The sequence below is a fragment of the Chelonia mydas genome, chromosome 4 (assembly GCF_015237465.2).
Source record: "Chelonia mydas isolate rCheMyd1 chromosome 4, rCheMyd1.pri.v2, whole genome shotgun sequence".
In the NCBI taxonomy this organism is placed as follows: domain Eukaryota; kingdom Metazoa; phylum Chordata; order Testudines; family Cheloniidae; genus Chelonia; species Chelonia mydas.
Window position 1 is genome coordinate 55,782,368 of NC_057852.1, and position 26,076 is coordinate 55,808,443.

Sequence of the window (26,076 nt, forward strand, 5' to 3'; positions counted from 1 at the left end):
TATAAATGTCTAGATCCCTTTTTAGTTGCTGCCTTTACTTGAGATTTGTCATCATGCTACTGCCCAAGCTTGCAAATAAACCCACTTTATTACCATAACTCATTGACTTCAATGGGATTAAAAGTAGGGGTGTCAATTAATCACAGTTAACTCCTTCAATTAACTCAAATTAATTGCGATTAATCATAGTTTTAATTGCACTGTTAAACAATAGAACACCAACTGAAATTTATTAAATATTTTTGGATGTTTCTCTCCATTTTCAAATATACAGGGAGTCCTTGGACTTACGGACACAGTGTGTTCCTCAGAATTGTGTCGTAAGTCAAAACCGCTTTTCCCATAGGAATCAGTGGTATGAAAGGGCGATTGATTCCTGAACCAAGGCTTGATTTCACCACACTAATCCAGATTTTTGTGCAAAATGAATTATAGATGACTAATGTAGCAACATCAATGTATTTACTGTACACTGTATTTTGTAAACAGCATTCAAACAAACATATAAACTCATATATGCTGCTCAGAATACTGGCAACACAGGCTCAGAAAGCCAGGGAGAATGGTATACATGCTGAGCCTCGGACAGTCACCATTCAAGCTTCCTGTTTGGCTCCCGGCCCTGGGCTCAGCCAACCAAAAACAAGCAGCAACCCTACCCAGCAATAAACTACCCTGCTGCCTCAAAACCAGGGCCGGCTCTACCTTTTTTGCCACCCCAAGCGGCGAAGGGAAATGCTGCCAACAGGAAACAGGAGGAGGGGCTGCCGCAGGCGTGCCGCCGAAGAGGGAAGCGGAGGAGCTGCCCCCAGCGTGCCGCCGAAAGCCGCTGCAGTGCCGCCCTTTCCCCGTTTGCCGCCCCAGGCACCTGCTTGCTAGGCTGGTGCCTAGAGCCGACCCTGCTCAAAACCAATCAGAAGCGACCCCTTCCAGCTCCATACCAGTATAACGCAAGCACGAAGTGATTTCAAACAACTTTATGCAAATCAAGCATAAAGGGCAAAACAGGCATCGTAGGGGCAAAACGGGCAGTCAATTGAAAAACATTGTAAGTGGCATCTGACGTAAGGACTCCCTGTATTGTTTTAAATTACAACACAAAATACAAAGTCTACACTGCTCGCTTTATATAATTTTTTTATTACGGATATATGCACTATAAAAGTGATAAAAGGAATAGTCTTCAGTTCACCTCATACAAGTACTGTAGTGCAATCTATTGTGAAAATGCAACTTATAAAATGTAGATTTTTTTTGTCACATAACTGCACTCAAAAACAAAACAATGCAGAACTTTAGAGCCTACAAGTCCCCTCAGTTCTACTTCTTGTTCAGCCAATCGCTAAGACAAACAAGTTTGTTTACATTTACGGGAGATACTGCTGCCCTATTACAATGCATCCGATGAAGTGAGCTGTAGCTCACGAAAGCTTATGCTCAAATAAATTGGTTAGGCTCTAAGGTGCCACAAGTACTCCTTTCCTCATACAATGTCACCAGAAAATGAGAACAGGTGTTCGCACGGGACTTTGGTAGCCAGCATTGCAAGGTATTTACTTGCCAGACATGCTAAACCTTCATATGCCCCTTCATGCTTCAGCTACCATTCCAGAGGACAAGTTTCCATGCTGATGACCCTCATTAAAAAAAATAATGCATTAATTAAATTTGTGATGGAACTCCTTGGGGGACAGTTGTAGGTCTCTGGCTCTGTTTTACCCACATTCTGCCATATAGTTCATGTTATAGCATTCAGTCTCAGACAATGACCCAGCATGTGGTGTTCATTTTAAGAACACTTTCACTGCAGATTTGACAAAACGCAAAGAAGGTTCCAATGTGAGATTTCTAAAGATAGCTACAGGAGTCCACCCAAGGTTTAAGAATCTGAAATACCTTCCAAAATCTGCATGGTATGGAGGTATGGAGCATGCTTTCCAAAGTCTTAAAAGAGCAATATTCTGATGAAAAAACTACAGAACCCGAACCACCAAAAAAGAAATCTGACTCAGATGAGGAAAATGAACATGTACTGGTCCGCACTGCTTTAGATTGTTATCGAGCAGAACCTGTCATCAGCATGTCCTCTGGAATGGAGGGATGAGGCATGAAGGGACGTATGAATCTTTAGCACACCTCACATGTTAATATCTCACAACACCGGCTGCAACAGTGCCATGCGAACACCTGTTCTCACTTTCACGTGACATTGTGAATAAGAAGTGGGCAGCATTATCTCCTGCAAATGTAAACAAACTTGTTTGTCTGAGCAATTGGCTGAACAAGAAATAGGACTGAGTGGACTTGTAGGCTCTAAAGTTTTACATTGTTTTATTTTTGAATGCAGTTATTTTTGTACATAATTCTATATTTGTAAGTTCAACTTTCATGGTAAAGAGATTGTACTATAGTATTTGTATTAGGTGAATTGAAAAATACTATTTCTTTTGTTTTTTTAGGGTGAAAATATTTGTAATCAAAAATAAATATAAAGTGAGCATAGTATTCTTTGTCTTCTGTGTTGTAACTGAAAATATATTTGAAAATGTAGAAATATTTAAATAAATGGTATTCTATTATTGTGTAAAAGTGCGATTAATTGCTCGATTAATCATGATTAATATTTTTAATTGCTCAACAGCCCTAATTAAAATTAAACGTGTGTCTGCAGGATTTGGGCCTAATAGCGTTGGAACAATGGAAGAAATAGTGCTTACATCTTTAATTTGTATCCCTTTGCTTGTTGCCAGCTTTGACCTATTGTCATTTTTGAAAGCAAGCAGCTGCTCAGCAAATTGCTTGATATTTTGTTATTTCAGTGCCAAATTGTACTCCGTGATACCTGTACAACCCTGTTGAAGGTAATGGAAATTTATAGGCGTAAGTGGGAGCAGAACTTCTCCCATGGTTTTTACAGGCTGTGGCTATTCACCAAATAAAGGGTTTTTTAAGTGTTCTCTTCTTCATCCCCAGCCTCCTTTAGATGTAGGCCATTGCTATCTGTTTTAAAGATGAATTGAAGTGCTTTTAAAAAAAAATAAAGTTCTGCTTTGATCTCAATTATTTAAGGGCCCGTTACTGTAACTCGACATGTGGCCCTGCCATTGCTAACATTGTGCCCATAGTGCAGGGCCCCAATTGGGCCAGATATACTTGCAAACATTTACCAATGCATTTTAAAGTAAAATATCTGAACATTTCTCCTCGGGTTTTTTCTCCTACTACAGTGCTAACACCTAAAGCGAATGCTGCTCCCTGCACCATTTTAGATGGTAGTTGTCATAAATATAAAGGGAAGGGTAACCACCTTTCTGTATACAGTGCTATAAAATCCCTCCTGGCCAGAGGCAACATCCTGTTACCTGTAAAGGTTTAAGAAGCTCAACTAACCTGGCTGGCACCTGACCAAAGGACCAATAAGGGGACAAGATACTTTCAAATCTTGGATGGGGGCAGGGGAACACTTTTGTTGTGCTCTTTGTTTATGCGGTTGTTCTCTCTTAAGACTGAGAGAGGCCAGACAGAAATCCATCTTCTCCAACCCATCCTAATCCAAGTCTCCAATGCTGCAACCAGTATAGGTAAGCCAGGCAAGGCAGATTAGTTTATCTTTTGTTTTATGTGAATTTTCCCTGTGTTAAGAGGGAGGTTTATTCCTGTTTTCTGTAACTTTAAGGTTTTGCCCAGAGGAGGATCCTCTGTGTTTTGAATCTGAATACCCTGTAAAGTATTTTCCATCCTGATTTTACAGAGGTGATTTTTACCTCTCTCTTTTTTTTTTTTTTTTTTTTAAATAAAATCGTTCTTTTAAGAACCTGACTGATTTCTCCATTGTTCCAAGATCCAGGGGTTTGGGTCTTTGATGATTTTGTAACCAATCGGTTAGGATATTATTCTCAAGCCTCCCCAGGAAAGGGGGTGTGTAGGCTTGGGGGGATATTTTGGGGGAAGACATCTCCAAGTGGTCTCTTTCCCTGTTCTTTGTTTAAAACGCTTGGTGGTGGCAGCATACTGTTCAAGGACAAGGCAAAGTTTGTACCTTGGGGAAGTTTTTACCTAAGCTGGTAAAAATAAGCTTAGGGGGTCTTTCATGCGGGTCCCCACATCCGTACCCTAAAGTTCAGAGTGGGGAAGGGACCCTGACAGTAGTGTTGACATCAGCTTTTGAAGGTGGAACACAACCCCCTGATTTCTGGCCATGGCAGGTAAAACGCTTTTCAGTTCCTTGAACTGAAAATAGGGGTCTCTCTCTGCAACGTACATGGAATTTCTAGTGTAAGCTAAAAGAGTACATGTTGAGTGTAGATTGCGAGTAGAAGGAATGTGCTGCGTAAAAGCCTGGAACAAGAGTATTATTGGGTTGATGTTGAATCTGACCCCCTAAATTTGTTGAAATTTAAAGTTGTGAATTAGTGGTTTCTCTATATAAGTTATCAAGCTGTAATAGAATTATGGCTGATATTTTTATGTCCAAAATGAGGTTTCTGAATAGCTTCTTTACAGAGACTACTGATAAGAAAAGAATAAATAGGACACAGGTTGTCTTTCCCCCTGCAAAGCAAGTCACAGCAGAATCAAAAAGGAAATTATTTCCCTGTTGACAGAAATGTAATGTGGTATTTTGTGTGTCACATTATCAGCGGTAATGAGAGCGAGTGCTGTCAAGTGCCTTATCCAGTTGTCTGGCTGAGACTGGGGCATGGATGAGGTTTAGCTGTCTGAAGGTGAATCCAGAAAAGGCAATGTTGCTCACTTGGGAGTTGAAACCAGAAGATATGGTGAGGACTGTATCTTCTTTTCACTGAACGTGTATGCCTGCCAGCTGTTGTTCAAGCTCACACTTGGAGGTTGCTGTTGAGTGGTCTTATAGCAGTACTGATCATGATGGGTTTTTTTCCATTTCTGTTTGATTAGATTGTGAATCTTTCATTTGGATGCAGACCTTGTAGCTTGTAAACCAGGCGTTTGACAACAAAGAGTAGAGTACTGTGATGTACTTTACAGAGAAATATGCTTGAAATCAGCCCAGAAACTAAGGTAGTTTAAAATGCTGCAGCCTGATTCTTAAACAATTTGTCTTGCTGGTAGCATATGACACCACTGCTTTGTGTTCTGCATGGTCTTCCTACTGGTTTCTTATGTGTGTAAGAACAATGAAAAAAGAGGACAAAAAATATTTGGGTGCAGAAGGAACGGGATAGAAAATAATATGGAAAATAAATTGCTATGATATGAATCAATGGCATGTGCTCATCTGGAATATTGTGTGCAGTTCTGGTCACTTTGACCCAGAAAGGATCTAATGTTATCCATAAAGATGATCAAAGGCATGAAACTACTTCTATAATAAGAGTAAAAAGACTGGGACAGTTTAGTTTAGAGACAAAAGGGGATATGACAGGAATATACAAAATAATAATGGTACAGAAAAGGTAAATTGAGCTGTCCGATTTATCCTCTCATGTAACACAAGAACAAGGGCGATCAGTGAAACAGAAAAGTAAAAAAATTAAAACTGATTACAGGAAATATTGTACAATGAACCTACAGGACTCATTGCCCGTGACATCACTAAAGCCAAGAGATTGGTAAGGTTCAGGAAAGCTTGGTCATATGGACAATGAGAGCATCTGTAGTTACTTTAGAAAGGATTTAAAACAAAATTTTTGAATTGTTATAAACAGTAATTCTTCAAGGCATGTCTGCTAGTAACTGATGGGAGTTAGGAAGAAATTTCCTCTGTGGGCAGGCTTTTTCCATATATATCCGTTAGGAAGTTTCATAATGCAATCTTCTCTGAAGCAGCTGGTATAGGCCATTATCAGAGGCCAGATACTGGACTAGTTGACCACTGGTCTGATCCAGTATGGTAATTCCCATGTTCCTGTATTTCATGAAAAATAAGTATTTTGCAGGGAACAGCTGTGAGTATGGGATAAATGCATTAGTAGAAGGTTTCTGTAATTCTGAAACATATTGACATTTTAAGTGTTAGCATTAGGCTCCAGAGTTAATCCATCGAGATGACTGGAGTGAGAAGTCATGCTTCTGAGAGTTACTGCTTCATCCTCTCTGCAGACTGCATCAGTTTGCACTTCATTTTTTCTTTGCCACCCCAGAGGCTGGAATTTTTTTACTGCAATGAATGCTTAGATTCTGGAGTAGAATTCTATGGCAAGAATTGCAAAGTATCTGGGGCCCTGAATGTTAGATACACCAGCCAGCACTGAATATTATGTGGGAATATATATGTGTATATCATTAATATGGAAAGTCTCAGTGCATTCAAGTATGTAAACCTCCTATATGTTTTATTATGGGAGTAAGCAAAGTAGAAACCTGTTATCAAGTGCTGCTGCTTTTCCTCTGGGCAGTGACTTATCTGTGCTCTATCCTACTAACAGATTTTTATGTGATGTAGTATTATTTATACACAATTTTATGCTCATCTTAAAGTGCATTACAATTAAAAACAAGCGTGTTTAAAATACCAGTGAGGATTTAACTTTAGAATGGCAACAAAATTATTTCAAACCTCAAATAAAATTTAGTTTGAAGGATTCAAACTAAATTCAGGTTCATATTGGTTCTTATTTATTTGGACTGGTTCACTCATTTCTGAAGTGAACTAATGTGTAGCTATTCCGCTGAGCCCAGCGGGCTGAAAGTTCACAGGGAAAATAGCATTTTTTCCGATCTGCAAACTGATTTATTTAAAATGAATACATCCTAGCATTAGATACATGTATTCATTTGTGTACAAAATAGAGGCAGTTACAGGTTGGAACAACAGAAGCTGGACAAGCTACTGCTGCCTCCTCTAACCTTTCCTAAGACTCTCCTCTCTTAGCTTACAGCATCTACTGACCTCAAGTGGGGCAGCAGGTGCTCTTTATGGTAGTCAGTGTTCAAAGCTTTTAGAGCTTTATTGGTCAAAATCAACACCTGGGAACAGACTAGAAGTCAGTGCTGACTTCTGAGCACTGGGTGCCACTGTTAAGCAAGAGGGGTTCTGTAGTCTGCCTCAGCTGAGAATTCCAAATGATTTTCAGGCTAAGCCTCAAACAGTCCATTATAATAATCTAAGCTGGAAGTGACATGAATAACAGTGACTAGATGTGTGTGTGAGAGAAAAGGTCACAAAAATCTCCTAGCCATAGAAAAATGCACTTTTGGCTACTGGGGCTATCTGGACATCCAGAATCAGCCCAGGAGTCAATAATGCCCCCAATGTATGAACCTGAGTAACAATAGGTTAACACACTCCTTCAACTGAGGGAGCCAATATGACCTTGCCCATTTCCTCTGGTTAGTCCCCCCAGCCTACCAGCATTACCTCCTTTCAATGCATGTTTAGTCTCGGCTAACTAGCTTTCATTCAAGCCTCTCAGCGCTGGGAAAAATCAAATACACGTACTATCTGGGGCTCGTGAAACTGAGATGTACAACTGAGTGTCATCCACATCGAGAAGACAACTCAGTCTACAGTGCCTCGTTATGTAGCTTAATGACCTCCCATACCCATTGAATAAAGAGATGTGACAGAACAGAACTCTGTGATGAGAGAACTGTAGGCACTGATGAGAAATCACCCAAAAACTATTCTTTTGGGAATCTCACAAACAGACAAAAATGGACCAGCCAAGTCATTCTGGCTAACCCTGCCAGGGTCTGCAGCATACAAATGGTATCAAAGTCTCTTTGTATATCTGTAAGCTAATGGTACAAAAGTGCTGTATCAAAGTAGAGAATTTGCATGCTAATCTTAATCTATTGCTAGGAAGAAGTCACCGTCTGATGAAAACAGTGTAGTCTCTATCCCAAACACAGGCTTAAAGCTGGAGTGACAAATCGAGGAAATCTGAGAACTCCAGGTATTGCCATCACCTTCTGCATAATGTTTCATAAAAGAGGGAGATTAGACTGGGTGATATTCTCAGAATCAAGTGAGTGTTTCTTGAGCAAAGAATTGATAATCTAATGATCTTAAGGAGGTCTTGATGATCTCCAGACCTAAAATTCATAGTACAGCTGTCTACCTCTAATGTAATACCTCTCCATTTTACTGAGAGGAAAGGGGTAAAAACCTATTTCCTGAAATCTTAGCCTTAAAAATATATTTTATTAACGTTGTTTTAAAGGACAATATAGTGTCACCATTAACTCTAATGAAGTTTGTTTTGGTGGTGGGTTTGTGGGGCGGGGGGAGGGGGGGAGAAGGGGTGTCTAAGATTATGGAACAAATTTTACACAGCACCCAGCTGCAGCATACATACTACTTAGTCTGGTTTCATGCTGCGAATTGGGTGTCACCTATATTATTTACTAATACCCAGGAACTAAAGACAATGAAGTGAGACTTACAGATGGAGTGGGAGACTTAACTTTCAATGTTTTGGCTGTGGTACGTTTAAGTCAGCTGCTTGTGGTTACTCTAATATGTATGAGAATTGTTCTGCTTATTTCTAGCAAAGTATTGCTTTTGCTTCCATGTAAATGTGCGAGAGAAAAAAAAATCCAGTTCCCAGGGCCTTAAGGACTAAAGGAAGCTGATGTCTTTGTTTTACAAATCTTTACCATGCTAATTAAAAAGAACAAGGGCCCCATCCGGCTAAGCATCAGTAACGGAGTTCTAGGGTGATCCTGTACAGAACATACTACTTTGTCCCCCTTGCTTTGTTTTTATTTTCATCCCAGAGACTTGGTAATAAAATGAATTAATAAATAAAATGAGTGAGCGGGAGAGGAGGAGGAAAACTAATACGATTAAAGCTGATTTGGGCACTGGCAGAGAGTTCCTGTCGGTATTAGAGTAACAGCTGGTGCACTTCCCATTAGAGGAGAAAGTGAAGAACTTGCCTTAAAGGATGCGTCTCTGGCAGGCTGAGGGGGAACAGTTACAGTGAGCCTGAAGGAATGTATCCCAAGGTAAGTGAATGTCAATGGCAGGGAACAGAGCTGAAATGGTACTGGGGACTAAGGCCTCCCTGGCTGATAGTGACAGACGCTTGTAAAGGGGCGAGATACATGGGGAACAAATACCCCAGGGTTAAAAAGCAGAGAGTAGAATCTGGTGAATTCCAAAGGCAAAAAGTTGCAGTTCAGCAGTATTTTTTGAGGCCCAGGGAGAAACCATCTCTTGCAAAGATGATTTAAGCCAGGGGGTTCTCAAACTTCATTGCACCGCGACTCCCTTCTGACAACAAAAATTACTACAGGACCCTGGGCGGGAGGCAAAAGGGTGGAGCCTGAGCCCTGCCACCCCAGGCTGAAGCTCCTTGGCTTCAGCTTCAGCCCCGGGCCCCAGCAAATTTAACGCTGGCCCTGGCGACCCCATTAAAATGGGGTCACAACCCACTTTGAGGTCCCGACCCACAGTTTGAGAACTGCTGATTGAAGCGTACTCAGGGAGTGGGAGAGTGGCATCCCAGCCAGGGGTATCACACCAGCTTTCTCTTCAGTTTGGGGGTTGGAATTTTAAGAGGGGCTCCTACTCACTGCCACAAGCTCCTTATGGCACTTAAGTGATTGGAGTGATGGAGCCCTAGAGAAGGCTAAACTGCCGAGCTGCTTTCTGCTTGAGGCTGGGAACAAACTGTTTCACGTTCAGTGGCAATTTTTCAGAATCTGTGGCAACTTCCGAGGTGATGCAACCGAGACTTCTTTAGTTTCAGACTCCCTCTGTCTTTTATACATCCACTTACTGATTCATGAGCCAAGGAAAGCGAAGCCAATATAATTTACATGTTGAAAAGGAGGTATTTGAAGATATACATTAAAATAGGGCTAGCCTGCTTTCATGTACACATTCATTCACATGTGTGATAAATATTTGTGTACACATTCTTTATTATTACTTTTCAAACCTGCACGCTGCTACATGGAGACAGCACCGATGATAAGAAACAGGAATAAGTATATTCTGTCTGTCTTAGGCATTTATTTAATGCCCACTACTGTAGACTCTGGGCAAAGAGAGCTATACGTTCCTGGATAGATAGCAGGCGTTAACTTTGTGAATAGTGCTTCCTCATATTTATATTAGGGTTTAAAGATGAAATCTTCATCTTTAACCAAAAATAAATAGGGATTTATCTTGGGCTTTAAATGTTGATTTCAGATTTTGCATCTTGTATGTTTCACTATCACCAAACAATGTCAACACAAGAGAAAAATTTAGAAAAATAGTTAAATATTAAACGTTGATGGACATAGTTAGCATAGACATTCTGGGGTCAATACAACCCATACTTCCAGTGCCTTGAAGGGTTTGCTGGCAGCAAAATTGTTGTGGTTCTGTTGTGCACAGTGGAGTCAGGGTATGTATGTGCTCTTCCCACACCCACTGCCACTGATTCAGAGTCCAGCTTGGTGTTGGCTCCAGGTATCAGAGTGCAGGTGGAGCAGGGACAGAAGATCTGCTGCTACATGGAATCTTTCACTGGGATGGATCTGAAGTAGTTTCCATGGAGCAGCTCTACAGACTTGCGAGATAGATGTTTCCATCTTGTGTACTGCACTGTTACTTGAGGATTTTGTACTCTGTGTAGATGAATGAGAACTTGCAGAATCCTTTCTGCTGACACTAATGGTAACAAGACTCGGTACAGTGATGGTTTTCCAGCTTTTTTGCTCTGTGGACAACTTCACAAGAAAAAGAATCCTCTTATGGATCATCCCCCACCTCCCAAACCACTTCTTAAAATGTTCCTTTTTTGTGGGTTACTAGGAAGGGCTCCATGAGTCATGGATAACTTTTTTTTTTTTAATTAATTGAAAGGTTTGGGGAAGTATTATTGCATGTCTCAGTGAATTCAAAGATGACACGTGTGCCGTGCTTACTGATTGTATCTTCCTAGAGATTATTACTTTGAACTTAACCTGGAGCATAATGCCTGTTATTTTGAATAACAAGGTGGAGGATGGAATGAAAGTCCAAGTAGTTATCATTGGATGGGCATGCACAATCTTGTGCTCGCTTTCGTACACTGCTGCCTTCTCCCATGGTGCGAGTCTTTCTGCCTGTGGTGACATGACACCCAAACATATAAGAGCTCAGCTTCAGAACCCCCGGAACAACTATATCACTGTCCACACCAATATGTCCTTCTACTTTCCAGGTGATAAGGTACCAGGTAAGGAGTATTCATTAACTTTACAACATAGAACAGAGGTGGGCAAATTACGGCCCACGGGATTGTCCTGCCCAGCCCTTGAGCTCCTGGCTCCTCCCGGCTCCTCCCCTGCTGTCCCCCCTCCCCTGCAGCCTCAGCTCGCTGTGCCGCCAGTGCTCTGGGCAGCGGGGCTGTGAGCTCCTGCTGGGCAGCGTGGCTGCCAGTCCTGCTGGTCTGAGTGGCATGGTAAGGGAGTGGGGGGTTGTATAAGGGGCAGGGGGTCCTGGGGGCAGTCAGGGGACAAGGAACGGGTGGTTGGATAGGCGTGGGAGTCCCGGGGGGCCTGTCAGGGGGCAAAGGTGTGGATAGGGGTGAGGGCAGTCAGGGGACAGGGAGCTGGGGCGGGGGGGGGTTGGATAGGTGCAGGGGGTTCTAGGATGGGGCACTCAGGGGAAGTGAGAAGGAGCTGGGGGGTTGGATGGCTAGAGTTTCTGAGGGGGGCAGTCGGGGGTGGGAAGTGGCGGATAGGGGGCGGGGGCTAGGTAGTTTGGGGAGGCACAGCCTTCCCTACCCGGCCCTCCATACAGTTTCGAAACCCCAATGTGCCCCTCAGGCAAAAAAGTTTGCCCACACCTGACATAGAACATTCATGAAAAAGTCACAGTGCTGCTAGTTCTCTCCTGTTGTGGGTCAAGCAGAAAAATGCAAAGCACAGCAGCACGGATTGTGATTACTGTGTACCTAGCGGGGAAGTTTTCTAGACTGCACTATTGACTCATAAGGAGTAATTATTTAAGAGGAAACTTTCATATATATAAAAAATACATGATAGCTAATCTCAGTTAAGACATTCATTTGTGAGTAAGGAGAAGAGGGATAATCTACACATGGAAATGCCATGAATGAGTTATAGCAGCTCTCCTCACAAGGAATAAATGTAATTACAGATACATACCATAAATGGAGGTTGCTATGTAAAATATGCATTCTTTTTTCCTCATTGTTCATCAAGACTGAAAGGATTATATTCTGCAATCAGTTACACTTTGGTAAATTCAGAGAATGAAATTGTACATTTCAATGGGGTCTTCAGATTTTCCCCATATTACAGATGCTGGGCCTGAGATAATCCCCACTGAAGTCAATCAGATCCATAGATATAATGGGAAATTCTCACACAGAGAACTCTGTAGGACCGGGCCCTACGTATTTTAAATGGCAGTGAAGAGGAACCTGACCCGTAAACACATCATCCATCCTACCTACTCATTCCTATTCAAAAGACCAGGTCTTAAACAGAAATGGAGCATGCACTCTTTTGTTCAACAGGACAGTTTAGTTCTTATACAAGAGTTCTTTTCAAAATCAATCAATATGATGTATATATTACTAGTGTATAGATAGCTGTATTTTTCCAAGTATCACCTGATGATTAGTTCATGATTAAAAAAATGACTCAGGCAAAATTTCCATGTAATTTTCATGGGAAAAAAAAAAGTCAACATTAAAGAATGTTCTGATATTTTCAGAATGCTTTTAGCCAGGATGGGTAAGGAATGGTGTCCTTAGCCTCTGTTTGTCAGAGGGTGGAGATGGATGGCAGGAGAGAGATCACTTGATCATTACCTGTTAGGTTCACTCCCTCTGGGGCACCTGGCATTGGCCACCGTCGGCAGACAGGATACTGGGCTGGATGGACCTTTGGTCTGACCCAGTAGGGCCGTTCTTATGTTCTTAAGAGAGAAATGTAGAGGCAAAATGGCAAGCTTGGTTCCATACGGATTCCTCCTAAATTAATCAATTCCAATGAAAATTCCATTGAAAATGATTCATGTCAGAAATGCAAGTGGATGCCGTGGACAAATTTCTTTCTGTACCGTGGTTTGTTTTGCAGTGACAGTGAGGAGCACTCGTGATTTCATGGGCTTTTTACTTCAAGCTCGCAGGGTATCTAATGATCAAGTTGCTGGCACTTTTGTTTTCATTCCTCCGGGTTCCAAACTGCTGACTTGTTTTGAAGATGGTGATTCTGTAACCCATTCTGACAAATCACTGAAAAGAAACCTGTCATTTGTGTGGAAGGCACCTGCCCAGCCCATTGGAGACATCAAGTTCTTGTAAGAATATATGGTTCCTAACCCTAGTTCATATCTACGGAAAGGAGTCCCAATGCCCTTACAGTTTGTTTGCCATGTTCAGTCGGGGAGGGGCAGGGAACAGGGGTTAGATATTGCTTGAAATTCAAATACTGGAGTAATTTCTCAGCTGCTGTAAATTGTCATAGATTTATTGTCTTCAGTGGCAATTTACTGCTCCTTTGTATTTACATAGTCAGCTTTCTCCTACTATTAAACAATTCTGCAGATGAAAAAATGACAGCCTAAATACTTTGGAAATCAGTAGCGTTGTATACGATTTCACTGATTTTTATTTACCTCCTTTAAAAAGTTAAATATAAATAGAATTGTTCACAGAACAAGTTATTGTCTTGCATCAGATAGTAACAGAGAGGACACTAGATAGCCAGATAGCCAAGATAATATAGCTCAGTTTAGGCAGTATAAGTTATGAGTTACACTAATACATATTGCATCCAAAAATACAGTCGTTAAAAGAACGCTAAAGTTGCAAAGTGAAATACTCCAGAATTAGGAAATGGCAGCTGATCTGTTGCTGCCACAGGTGTTTAATTGCTGTGTAGCCACACCCCAAGAGACAGAGGACTCCTAGGTTCAATTTCAGGGTCTGTAGGAGAGCGTTTTTTAGTAGTTTTAGACCTTTCTTGTCCATCCCCAAGCTTGTCTGTCCTCCTCTGGCAGAAAAGCAGCATGGAAAATATGAGCTTGAATGATTAAAGCATGGCAAAGTTATAAGCAACTGAATAGAGGGACTTACAATAGAAAATGTCTAACAGTCTCAGTTGTAGGTGGTGCTACCAGCCCTGCTAGAATATTATTATAAAAGTAAAACTGATTCATAGATATTTAGGTCAGAAGGGACCATTATGATCATCTAGTCTGACCTCCTGCACAACGCAGGCCACAGAATTTCACCCACCCACTCCTGCAAAAAACCTCTCACCTATGTCTGTGCTATTGAAGTCCTCAAATCGTAGTTTAAAGACTTCAAGGAACAGAGAATCCTCCAGCAAGTGACCCATGCCCCATGCTACAGAGGAAGGCGAAAAACCTCCAGGGCCTCTTCCAATCTGCCCTGGAGGAAAATTCCTTCCTGACCCCAAATATGGCGATCAGCTAAACCCTGAGCATATGGGCAAGATTTATCAGCCAGATACTACAGAAAATTCTTTCCTGGGTAACTCAGATCCCACCCCATCTAATATCCCATCACAGGCCATTGGGCCTATTTACCATGAATATTTAATTACCAAAACCATGTTATCTCATCATACCATCTCCTCCATAAACTTATTGAGTTTAATCTTAAAGCCAGATAGATCTTTTGCCCCCACTGCTTCTCGTGGAAGGCTATTCCAAAACTTCACTCCTCTGATGGTTAGAAACCTTCGCCTAATTTCTAGTCTAAATTTTCTGGTGGCTAGTTTATATTCATTTGTTCTTGTGTCCACATTGGTACTGACCTTAAATAATTCCTCTCCCTCTCCGGTATTTATCCCTCTGATATATTTATAGAGAGCAATCATATCTCCCCTCAACCTTCTTTTGGTTAGGCTAAACAAGCCAAGCTCCTTGAATCTCCTTTCATAAGACAAGTTTTCCTTTCCTCGGATCATCCTAGTAGCTCTTCTCTGTACCTGTTCCAGTTTGAATTCATCCTTCTTAAACATGGGAGACCAGAACTGCACACAGTATTCCAGATGAGGTCTCACCAGTGCCTTGTATAACGGTACTAAAACCTCCTTATCCCTACTGGAAATACCTCTCCTGATGCATCCCAAGACCGCATTAGCTTTTTTCATGGCCATATCACATTGGCGGCTCATAGTCATCCTGTGATCAACCAATACTCCAAGGTCCTTCTCCTCCTCCATTACTTCTAATTGATGCGTCCCTAGCTTATAACTAAAATTCTTGTTATTAATCCCTTAATGCATGACCTTACACTTCTCACTATTAAATTTCATCCTATTACTATTACTCCAGTTTACAAGGTCATCCAGATCCTCCTGTAGGATATCCCTGTCCTTCTCTAAATTGGCAATACCTCCCAGCTTTGTATCATCCGCAAACTTTATTAGCACACTCCCACTTTTTGTGCTGAGGTCAGTAATAAAAAGATTAAATAAGATTGGTCCCAAAACCGATCCTTGAGGAACTCCACTGGTAACCTCCCTCCAGCCTGACAGTTCACCTTTCAGTAGGACCCGTTGTAGTCTCCCCTTTAACCAATTCCTTATCCACCTTTCAATTTTCCTATTGATCCCCATCATATCCAATTTAACTAATGAGACTTTTTAATCAGTAACTCCCACTTGCCTCCTTGCCCATGGAAGCAGAGTTAGTAAAAGTTTTCCCTTTCAGTTTTTCACCAGCCCTAATTATAATTACGCTACATTTTCCCTATGGTTTTTAGTGTGTTTTGTTTTTAATATAAAAAGTGTGACGGGCTAATCTATTAATATTTTTTGCATTGTTTGTTTTCAGGGTTTTTTTAAAGGCCTTCTGATTAGCAGAATATTATGATATTCTATTAATGGTACAGGGTGACTAAATTCTTGACTAACATATGTTATTTTTGACAGTTTATCGGTAGTCCAGTCATATTTTGTTTACTGGGTAAGGATTGAATCTGCTATTGTATCCCACCGAATACAAAACAGAACGCCTGCTGATAGTAGCAAGAAATCCAGCGTTATAATGCCAACACCACTGCAAAAACCTACTGATCTAAAAGTAACTGTTACAGCAAGCAAAGGTATGTGTTATTTTACTGACAACTTAGTTCCAGTAGAATATTTTTATGGTATATTCCTTCATCCACCTAACACAAGTGACATAAATTAACCTCAGGGGTTCACTTACATAGTTACTGGGGGCTGATTGAAGTGACAGCACTCATCACCATTCAGGGTCCGGGCTTTCGTCTGAATGATGGTGGCGATATATAGTTTAAAGAGTGGTTTCAGAGTTGCAGCTGTGTTAGTCTGTATCTGCAAAAAGAAAAAGGAGTACTTGTGGCACCTTAGAGACTAACAAATTTATTTGAGCATAAGCTTTCGTGAGCTACGGCTCACTTCATCGGATGCAAAGAGTGTTGCCAACTTCCATGATTTTATCTTGAGTCTTGCTACAGTTGATGTTTTACTTAAAGTCCCAGCTCCTGGAGACTTGAGTTCATGAGAATTTCAGCTTTCATTTAAAACAAAAGAGTTTCTAGCCTTCACAGTTGCAAAGAACAGCATGAAAACATGACCTGAGTGCACTCTGTAGATTCAAATGAAAAGAAAAAGAACCCAAAATGTACTTTTTTTTTAAATCTCAAAACTTTAAGCCAGTCTCATGATTTTTGGATGCTTGGGTGTGGCGTTATTGTCTAAATAAGAGAAAGTTCTATATTTATCGTCAGTGAGACTGTTTGCATGACCTCAACTATGTGTATTGGACAAAAGGCAGGTCATATGTCGTTTCTCTCAGTTTGGACTGAGCAGGGCTTTTTCAAAGTGAATGAACATCTAGGAAGAGCAGATAACAATTTTATCATTGCTTCAGCCGTCTCAGGTGAGTGAAAATACCCTCCTTCCAAGATGGAGTAAACCATGGATCTAGACTTAAAAAATGAGCCTTGTTTCTGAAAGTATTCAGCATGGCCCCTTGACTTTAATTTAATTATTTTATCTGAACTTAATTTGGGGAGGGCTTTATTGATTTACTCTCGAGTTTCCATGGGATGCCTAGATTTCTATTTAGGTTTGTGCTGTAGAAATCAAAGTTATTATTTTTTAGCATATGAATGCAGATAATATATTAATCAATGTCATTACAAATCAAAGTTTGAAACAAACAATACAAAGAAAATATACTTGTTCACTTTTCTGTGTTTCTTAAGGCTCTACTACACCCAACAGTATTACTGTCTTTACTCAGTCTGCAAAATTTATGCCTGCCAGACTGACTAGAATTGCAGTGACAAAAGTACTGGAGCCTGCTTTTGGAAGCGGACAAGACACAGAGCAACTTGATAAGGGAAAGCAACACTCTGAGACCTCTGTGGATTCAGTAGCCTTGAGGGTCAGCAGCAGACATGGAGGAGGGCAAGCCAACAGAAGCAGCATCTACAGTGATCAAAGCCTGGAGCCATCACTTGAGTTTCAAGGGCTGGACATGGCGAACATCTTGCAAAGTTTCATTTTACAAGATTATACCTCCAGCCCCAGCACACCTGATGGGTAATGTGTGAACAGTGAATGTAATGTACTGAATATGAATACAACTACTTCTCCAAAAGTTATGGAAGGAGTAAATTAGCACCTGTTTCTCCATGGGGCAAGTGGTGCCCATGTGACAAGCTGTGCATTCCTATTAGGTATTTGCATATTGAGATTTTGAAAATTATTCAGCCCCTTTTGGGGCTGGGTGTGTGATGTAAACTGAAGCTAATACGACAATTGGACTCTCTTTAAATAGAACTGTGGAGAAGTTATTCAGACACCACAGTGATAAGCACAGTACAAATGCCTAGATGGACAGACTAGGCTGAAGAGTGTTTAGACTTACAAGGCTCAAGATGTAATAAAAAAATCAACTTATATTTAGATTTTTCTAAAAATAATCAAAGAAATTACAAATCTAGCAGGGCTATCCTTCCATCACTGTGGAGAAGGAAAAGGAGAACTGAACTAGTGGATTGCAAAAGTTTGGATTCAATGGGACTTGGGCAGGGTTGGGTCCAATAGGCGTCTATATAATTGGGGTGGGGAGGAAGAGAAATTTGGTACTGAACATTCTGCATTATCTTATCTGTACAGTACTTGGGTCGGATTGCATGACTGCTGTCTCTATGGGCCCCTCTCATCACAATAAATGTCTATCTCATGAGGCTATTCTAGCGGGCAACATTTTTAATAAAGTACAGATTCTGTTTTTTCATTGCAATTTGTACAACTAGACCAAATATATTAAACTTATCCTTCCTTTTCCAATATTTTAGACCACCAAGCATCTCAGGTGCTTCCACGTCACAGTTGTGTTTGACATGTAAGGAAGATATACAGGTAAGAACTGAGTGGGGTGTTTTCTATTGTTCGGGTTCCCCTAAGACCTCTTCAGTTCCCTAAAAACTAAGTTTGGCTCTAGTCTCATCACTCAGCTTCCTTTATCAGCATAGAATCAAATTACATTTGAGTTGACCAGGCTTAAGCGTAGGGGTTGGGTACAGGGTATGCCACACATCCAACCCTATTCCTTTATATACACTTACAGTGCATCACATGATTTGGGATTGGCGTTGTCTTTTTGTAGGAACCAATCCCTGTAGAGCATGCTCTACCTACACGCTGTCCATGGACAACTTACTCTTAACCTCATTTTACATTCTAGGCTTATCTGATCCATTTTTATCTTGGCCATTTAAGTGATTCCCTGGATGTTTCCCCTTATTTTAGCTTAGTACAGACGTTCTGTTTCCAGCCTGCTGATCCATTTACCTCCCTAATCCCATCTCCCAAGAAATGAGGCCTCACCCATGTCCAATTACTCACATCAAACCAGGCCTGCATCTGCTGAAATGGAAAATTATTGGAAGCAGGTGGAAGTTTTAGCAGCAGATGACAATAAAACCTTTTGCATCTTAACAGCAAGATGTGTTCTGAATATGCCACATGTTACTAAAGCTATTTTAACACTGTTAGAGTTTTGAATGTTTTCACTACCAGTAGAGCCACGTGCCTTGATTACTAGGAGTTCAACTGTAAAATGATCTAAAAAACCTTTTCACTACATAGCAATGACATGATTTTAAAGTGCAACAATTTGAGATGTTTTTGGTTTAGAACCCTGCATTGGTTGCCATGGGGAAGCTGGAAAGCTCCTTTTTCCAGTGATCCTGTTTCTAGCCCTGAAAGGCTGACATATTAAAGCTGTCAGTGTCTAAGACTTAATATGGTCTGTTCTGAGTCTCAGGAAGTTGTGGCACCTTAGAGATTAACCAATTTATTTGAGCATAAGCTTTCGTGAGCTACAGCTCACATCATCGGATGCATTAATGTATCTCACGAAAGCTCATGCTCAAATAAATTGGTTAGTCTCTAAGGTGCCACAAGTTCTCCTTTTCTTTTTGCGAATACAGACTAACACGGCTGCTACTCTGAAATCAGGCAGTTGTATTCTTCTGGGGGAGATGCCACTATCTCTCTATATCTATTGTGACAAAACGGCTGATGTTGGTATGGTGGGCCCCGTGCTTTTCTTGGCAGGGGGCTAAGACATCACCCCTTGCCACAGCTCTTGGGGTGGTGAGTTAGTGGCCCGGGAAGGTAGTAAAGGAGGGAAGCGGGGGAGGGGTCTGGGTTTACTCTACATTCTGAGCCTGAGCCCCAGCCCCTCTCAACCCCTGCGGGTTTCTTACCCTCTTCCCCCTTGGGTAGGGTTACCCTCGGTCCTTAGATGCTGGGGGAGGGAGTCTCCCTTACTTCAGTTCTCTGGTTTTTCAGGTCTCAGCAACACACCTCTAAGCTCCAGTCCTCTCTCCTTCCTCACACAACCTGACTGCCTGAAGCAGGCGGTTTTATTAGGTTCCTGACAGGGCCTTAATTGACTACAGGTGCTCCAATTAACCTGTAACAACCCTTCCTAGTCTACAGGGAACCACGCCTTAATTAGCCTAGGGCTTATATATTTCCCCTCTCCCACTGCTCCCTGGCCCTCCTGTATCACACTGTCTATCTCTCTATATATGAATTAATGAAACAAGCCTGACCCAAAGCCCCATATCCAAGCGTGACCCAGAGATGGATCTATGTTAATCTGTTTTACCGCTGAGCACTACCTGTGTCTTCATTGCACACTATTTCTCTCAGTGATCTTTTCTTGCAGAAATGGATGAGTTTACTGCTTTGTTTTCCTGCTTAGCTTTAAACAATTTGCAAAACCTAAAACTCTTTAAAAGAGTTCTAGTTCACCCCGCTGTAAATACTGACTTCAAAACATATCCATGGTCCGGCTCATTGACCCACGTAACATATAGCACATGTACAGCAATTTACTATTCCCTTGAACTCTGAAATAAGAAAAATAAATCATAATATATAAAGTGCTCACACAAATTATCAGGAAGTACAGTAAGCTTAAACAGGCACTCCGGCATGGGAATGTAGCGCTTCTGAATGTACAAGGACAACTTGGCTTTGTTTAGGCAGCTAAATGCCCTACATCTTGTTTTAAAGCAAAGCACACCAGCTAGAAACATTTCAGGCCATTTCCTCTCTCTCCTTTCAGTATATGTTCAGACATAGTGATGAGATTGTATGAGCTGTTGTTCTGAGCTGTACCTCTTAGAGGGCAGTCAACATCCTGAAATCCTCTTTAGCCTGAATGAGGTGTACAGACCCAGGCAGTGGGGCTGATTCTGTTATCGCTTACTTTGGTGTAAAACAGGATCAACTCCATTGAAGTCAAAGCATTTACACTAATGTAAAAGCATTGTGGGCGAGACTGGATTCAAACCCATTGTGTTTATGGGTATCTGGCCTGTTCCTCTTTTGACCAGACAGCTGGGGTCACCCTAGCCAATTTGTGAAATGCACTGCTGCAGGAGGCCTCCAACTGCAGCTTGTTACTTCATGTGCAGCATCCTCCTTTGGCAGCCAGGGTTTGCAGTGGTGCCGCCGGACCCAGCTTTTGCTTTTTTTGTGCCTGCTGCTTCCTGCTGTCTCCCTGGTGTCTCTGTGCTTTAGGGGAGGCAGAAAGCAACAGCAGGGAGAAGAGCTGATTCTAGGTACAGCGCTTGTCCCATCCCATACAAGTAGCAGCATGTTTCGTCCTCTCCCTTGTTTCAGAGATGGTAGGCTTTAGGGACGATACACTGAGAACAAGTGTGTGTATGTGTGTGTGTGTAATTGGAGACAGCATCTGAATTGGGGGTTTGGATAAACTAGGAAAGTTATGGGTGGTGGATGAACTGAGGGGTCCTGCATGAATGGGGGGCGAGGTGAGGGCAGGGCCTGAACTGAGGTGGTGGCAGTAAGGGCTGAAGGGATGAACTGACAGAGACTTGGAGAGGTATGAACTGGGAAAAGGAAGGCCTGGAGAGATCAACTGGGTCTGGGTGGCTGGAGCAATGAGTTGGAAGGGGACAAACTGGAGATTAACTAGGAAGGAAAGAGGCAGTTGGGAGATGCTGGGGAAAGAAGAACTGTCGGGAGATAAACAGGTGGAGCCTGAGGTTGAGGAGGGGAGATGAACTCGGGACCTGGATGGGAACTAGGGCAGGAGATGGAGAGGGAGAGTGGATTCGAGTGGGGGACAAAGGGAATAGAGAGGTTATGTGGTAAGAGGGAAAACGCTACGCAGAATACAGAGAAGGGGAGCAACAAGGGACAATAAAGTCCCGGGTCTGGGAGGTAAGAGGATGCCATAAGGAGAGAGAAACACGAGAACCCAGAGAATCAAGGGAGAGAACAAATGAGAAGTATTTAGGAGAATCCAGAAGAGAAAAAGGAGAAGAGAGGGAAATAGAGGAGAGAGCAGTGAGAAATTGGACAAGAGAACAGGTGCAGTGGAGTCAAAGGTGAGATAATGTGGATCATTTGGGCAAAGGGGGTGGGCAATAAAAAATGAAAGAAGGGAAAGGAGAGAGAAAGAAAGGACACACCGAGAACAAAGGAGAAGAGAATTTTACAAATCAAGAAAGAAAGGACAGAATGAATCCAAAATGGAAGGAGAGAAACAAAGGGTGAAATAATGGAGGTAGGAATCTGCAGGAAAAGACATGTTTTCAGGTTAGTTAATTGTAGTGAAGAAGCGGCAAAGAGACCTGCGGCACCTTATGGACTAACAGACGTATTGGAGCATAAGCTTACATGGGTGAATACCCACTTTGTCGGATGTGGGTATTCACCCACGGTATTCACCCACGAAAGCTTATGCTCCAATACGTCTGTTAGTCTATAAGGTGCCACAGGACTCTTTGCCGCTTTTACAGATCCAGGCTAACACGGCTACTCCTCTGTAGTGAAGAAGTCTCTGCATCCCATAGTATTTTCCAGGTAGATAGCCCTTTTTCCATCTGGGGGAAAGGACTGGGCTGGCTGTTCCAAGTATCTGTGCTGTATTGAAACTGCTAGTTAGCTACTGAAATTCTCTTGTTTGCTGTCTACATTTTACTGTCACATTTACCTTCTTCAGTGGTAACCTCTCCCACAAACTGAGCTATTGCTGTCTATCCCCTACTTGGCCTCACAGCTCACCAGGACTCTTGCCAGACTGGCTACCCAGCAAGCTTTTTAAACACCCACTAATGACATCAGAGGCCAAGAGCTTTTCTGGTGTAATTGATGGATGTGCTAAAGAGCCTGCTGGACTGCTCAAGTTGCATAGAAACCAGCTACTAAGGGCCTGATCCAAACTCAAACTGGTCACCCCTAGACACCACTGGTTCTGGATCAGGCGGCAACTGTGCAATGTGAAGGTAAGAGTTCAGTGTAGGTCTCAGATTCATTTCTTTCAGGGGCATCTCTAAAATCCTCAGATTGCCTCTGCAGTCAGTCTTGATTAAGATCTATAGTGAAGTCTAGGCTGAAGTCTAGGCTAAAGTCTAGCCTGGGATCTCATTTTGTGACTGCTAAAACAAGGTGCTTTGAAACAAGAAGAAACTGAGAAACAAGAGTGTTAACAAAATACTAATTCACATTGTTTGGGATGGTTCAGCATTATTTACAGGTGGCAGTTTTCCAACTGACAGCGCAGCATGGGAAAGCAGGCAATTTTAGGCCAGGGCTGGGTTATTGAACTTTAAAATCCTATGGGGCCTTTTCCTTTTATTTAAATAGTAGCAAAGGGGGAGGTAAACTAAATTCTTCTGTGACTCCCCTGCCCCAAAGGCCTGATCCAAAGCCCAGGAAAGTTAATGGGCATCTTTCTGTTGATGTGGCAGCATGATCCTGGCATTAGCGAAGTGTAATCATTCGGTGTGCTCAGGTGTCTATTTTACATTTTTGAGCAAGATATGTTAAGTGACTGTAGGCCTGGTGAAAGGTGCCAGGTACCAGCCCCAGAAATTGGAGTCCTTTATACAGAGACTGGCACCTTGATGGGGTAAGCTTCCTACTCTGCCCTACCAACTTGCTTCCTCTCTGAGCAATGGGACCAGCTGAGAGTGTCTATTCCATCTATGGCATTCTCTGATGAGATATCAAGCAAGGGTGTCAGTTGTGTCCATTAGGAACTCTGCTGAATGCACCAACTCGTTTCACAAAGACCAATAAACAACCATTGGCTATTGTTCTTGGTTATTGCCAAACTAGGTGGATTTGAACCAGTGACAAGGAGCTGAAAGAGCCAGTTAAATCCTACAAGCTATTTAGACTCTCATCAGCTATTTTGTCACATTTTTGCTTTTAAGGAGATTGCTGTGAACTCCAACCAGGAGATGACAAAACCTGTGTTGCATGCTACAGCTTCACTTTCCACCCAGCTTTGGTACACTTACCTGCTTGCAGTTCCAGGGACAGTGTCACAGCATAAAGACAGGGAGGCTGACTTGGATGTCTCCAGCAGTTTATCATCAGCTTCGAGGCAGATGACAGAGAGGCGGTTAGTGACACAGAAGGCTTCAGCAAACTTCTTGCTGCAGTCAGAACAAGCAGTTTCCGGAGGGGAGGAGGAGAACCAAGAGGAGGTTGCTGGGAATACACTTCCATGGGTGACCAGACCCATACCTGACGCTGCTGTTCCTGGGAAAGGAGCAGAACACCCCAGAAGAGGGACACAATTCATAGCAGCCCAACTTGGCATTCTCCTTGGCTGTACAGCTGCCCTCGGCATGGCCCTGGCTGCTGGGCTGCGCTGCATCCATGCCCAGTATTGTCACAAGCGAACAGAAGTGTCCTTTAGTGAACCAGACAATGATGTCATCACAATGAGAGAAGGTGGGGAGATGATGCAATTCAGGAAGATACGGGAAAACAGCTTTGTCCTGGTGCAGGCCGAGTACAACTGGATCAGCCCATCAGGCAGTGGAAAAAAGACAGTCATCTAAAAATACCTGAAAATCCCACATAGTGCTTTATAGATTAGGTAGCGTCATATGTAGGGCAAATGGTAAAAATTAATCAGAATGTCTAACGTGAATACAGGAAGCTGTTGTAGTGTAGCTCCTATATATAAAACCATCTCAGTAAATATACTCGAACTGAAAAATGATGGAAGTAGATGCATGTTCTGATCACAGTACAAATGCATGCAACTCAGTTACAGATGTTATGAAAATTAGATGTTCTAAATTACAGATGCTATGAAAATATAAGTAGACGTATTGTTTAAAGTGTTACACTTAACACAATAAATATTGTATAGCTACTCATTAACTGTGCTATTGTAGCCATTACATTTCCTTTGTTGCCTTAAGGTATAATCAAAAATAGAAATTATTCCACTGCACTTTGGTGTCGTCTCTTATTTATTCTTGGCAAAAGTTTCTGGTGTCTTATTTTCTTCTTCTAGAAAACAGACAAAGGTGATCTTAACCTCAGTTCTCACTTAAAACTTCATATATTTTGACTGTGTGAGAGAGACTTCTCAAATCAGTAAAATATTTGACACTTGAATTCAAGTTCCTATTCAAAAATACAAAGAGATGACATGTCAGTTGACAAAATTGATCTGAAGAAGGCAGCAGCTGGCTGGCATTATTGAAGAGATCTAAAGGAATGAAACACACAGAAGTAAACACTAGCTTTTGGGGAGAAACATGTCTCCTTGCAGGTGTAAATGGAAAGAAAACCTTTCCTGTCCATTTACACCTGATGAGGAGACATGTTTAAGGCTAACAGCCAGCATTTCCCTTTTTCCCCACCCCCCCTCAATTCAGTTCAGTGCTGCTATCGAGTATCCTCCTCAGGTCTTTCCAGGGAACCCCATCTTTGTACTCTGAACTTTAGCAAAACTTTTCTCTGATTCAGATTGTGCAGCGTTAGGTGCAGGCAGCTAACAGAATGGGCACTTGGACAGCATTATGCTCTTAACATTTTCAGAATAAGATGTAGGTAAAACAGCTATATGAGCAACAGCAAATTATTTGTATAATGAAGCTTTGAATAAGCAAGCAGTAACAATACCCTGGAAGAATGCAAATTTTAGAGCATGCTTATGTTATTTTGCTAGTAAGTGTCCCCTCCTGCCTATGCTTCTAATGTAGAGGTGCCCAACCGTTCCCTTACTTAGGGCCACGTTGGGAGCTTATCGGAGACATGTTTAATTTGCATTAAATGAAGCCCATTTACATGAAGGAACAGCCCGTGAAGAGGCCATGTCACAGCATGCAATGCTCCATCTTAACCTAAGCAGACTCTGCCAGGACCTGTATGGGCCAGACCTCTTTATTGAAAGATGAGGACGCAGGCAGGGTGTCACCTAGAACTCAATGGATCAGCCCAAGACTAACTGTACCATATTATCTTTGATAGTGACCATGAGACTGATTATACTCTGACTTACGCTTTGTACAGTTTCATTTTGCTTTGCACACTGTCTTCAACAGTGATGCCCGGGGGGTAAGTCAGCCCAGAAATTGGTCCAGTATGTGGTTTCCCTACTATCCCTATTCTTGAAATGTGATGAGCATAATGGATTTAGTTTGTTTGCCTATACATTCGTATCCTGCTTCTCTATGCAGAAGGAGTTTGATTTTTGCAATACTATGATCAGTGGTGTTAAACGTTGCAGTCCATATGTGGCCAAATTCTTCTGAAACCAACTTCACACGCACAGTGAACTAGAGACACAGTGGGTGGAGAAAGGTCTAGCTCTGTGGAACTATCCAAATACAC

The 26,076-nt window shown here is 42.0% G+C and overlaps 1 protein-coding gene across 4 annotated transcripts; it reads left to right on the forward strand.

Annotated features, from left to right (window-relative positions):
* The first annotated feature begins 3,526 nt into the window (after window positions 1–3,526).
* On the forward strand, window positions 3,527–24,688 carry REELD1 (reeler domain containing 1). 4 transcript variants are annotated; one of them, XM_043545776.1, is made up of 7 exons: window positions 3,527–3,581; window positions 10,916–11,135; window positions 13,009–13,231; window positions 15,838–16,010; window positions 17,142–17,481; window positions 18,243–18,306; window positions 23,652–24,688. In XM_043545776.1, exons 2-7 carry the CDS (start codon window positions 10,928–10,930, stop codon window positions 24,285–24,287), a joined length of 1,644 nt encoding a protein of 547 aa, XP_043401711.1. In that variant the 5' UTR covers window positions 3,527–3,581; window positions 10,916–10,927; the 3' UTR covers window positions 24,288–24,688. The 4 variants fall into 4 exon arrangements, with proteins under 4 accessions (XP_043401711.1, XP_043401709.1, XP_043401710.1 ...); XM_043545774.1 differs by lacking the exon at window positions 3,527–3,581 and adding an exon at window positions 8,259–8,928 and having other exon boundaries at window positions 10,860–11,135; XM_043545775.1 differs by lacking the exon at window positions 3,527–3,581 and adding an exon at window positions 8,904–8,928.
* The last annotated feature ends 1,388 nt before the right edge of the window (window positions 24,689–26,076 follow it).

Excerpts from the sequence above, each read along its gene's own strand:
- REELD1 (XM_043545774.1), top strand. The coding sequence starts at position 10,892 with ATGCCTGTTATTTTGAATAACAAGGTGGAGGATGGAATGAAAGTCCAA. Across the intron at positions 11,136-13,008 it reads TCCAGGTGATAAGGTACCAG|TGACAGTGAGGAGCACTCGT; the intron begins GTAAGGAGTATT and ends TTTGTTTTGCAG. Across the intron at positions 18,307-23,651 it reads CATGTAAGGAAGATATACAG|GAGATTGCTGTGAACTCCAA; the intron begins GTAAGAACTGAG and ends TTTGCTTTTAAG.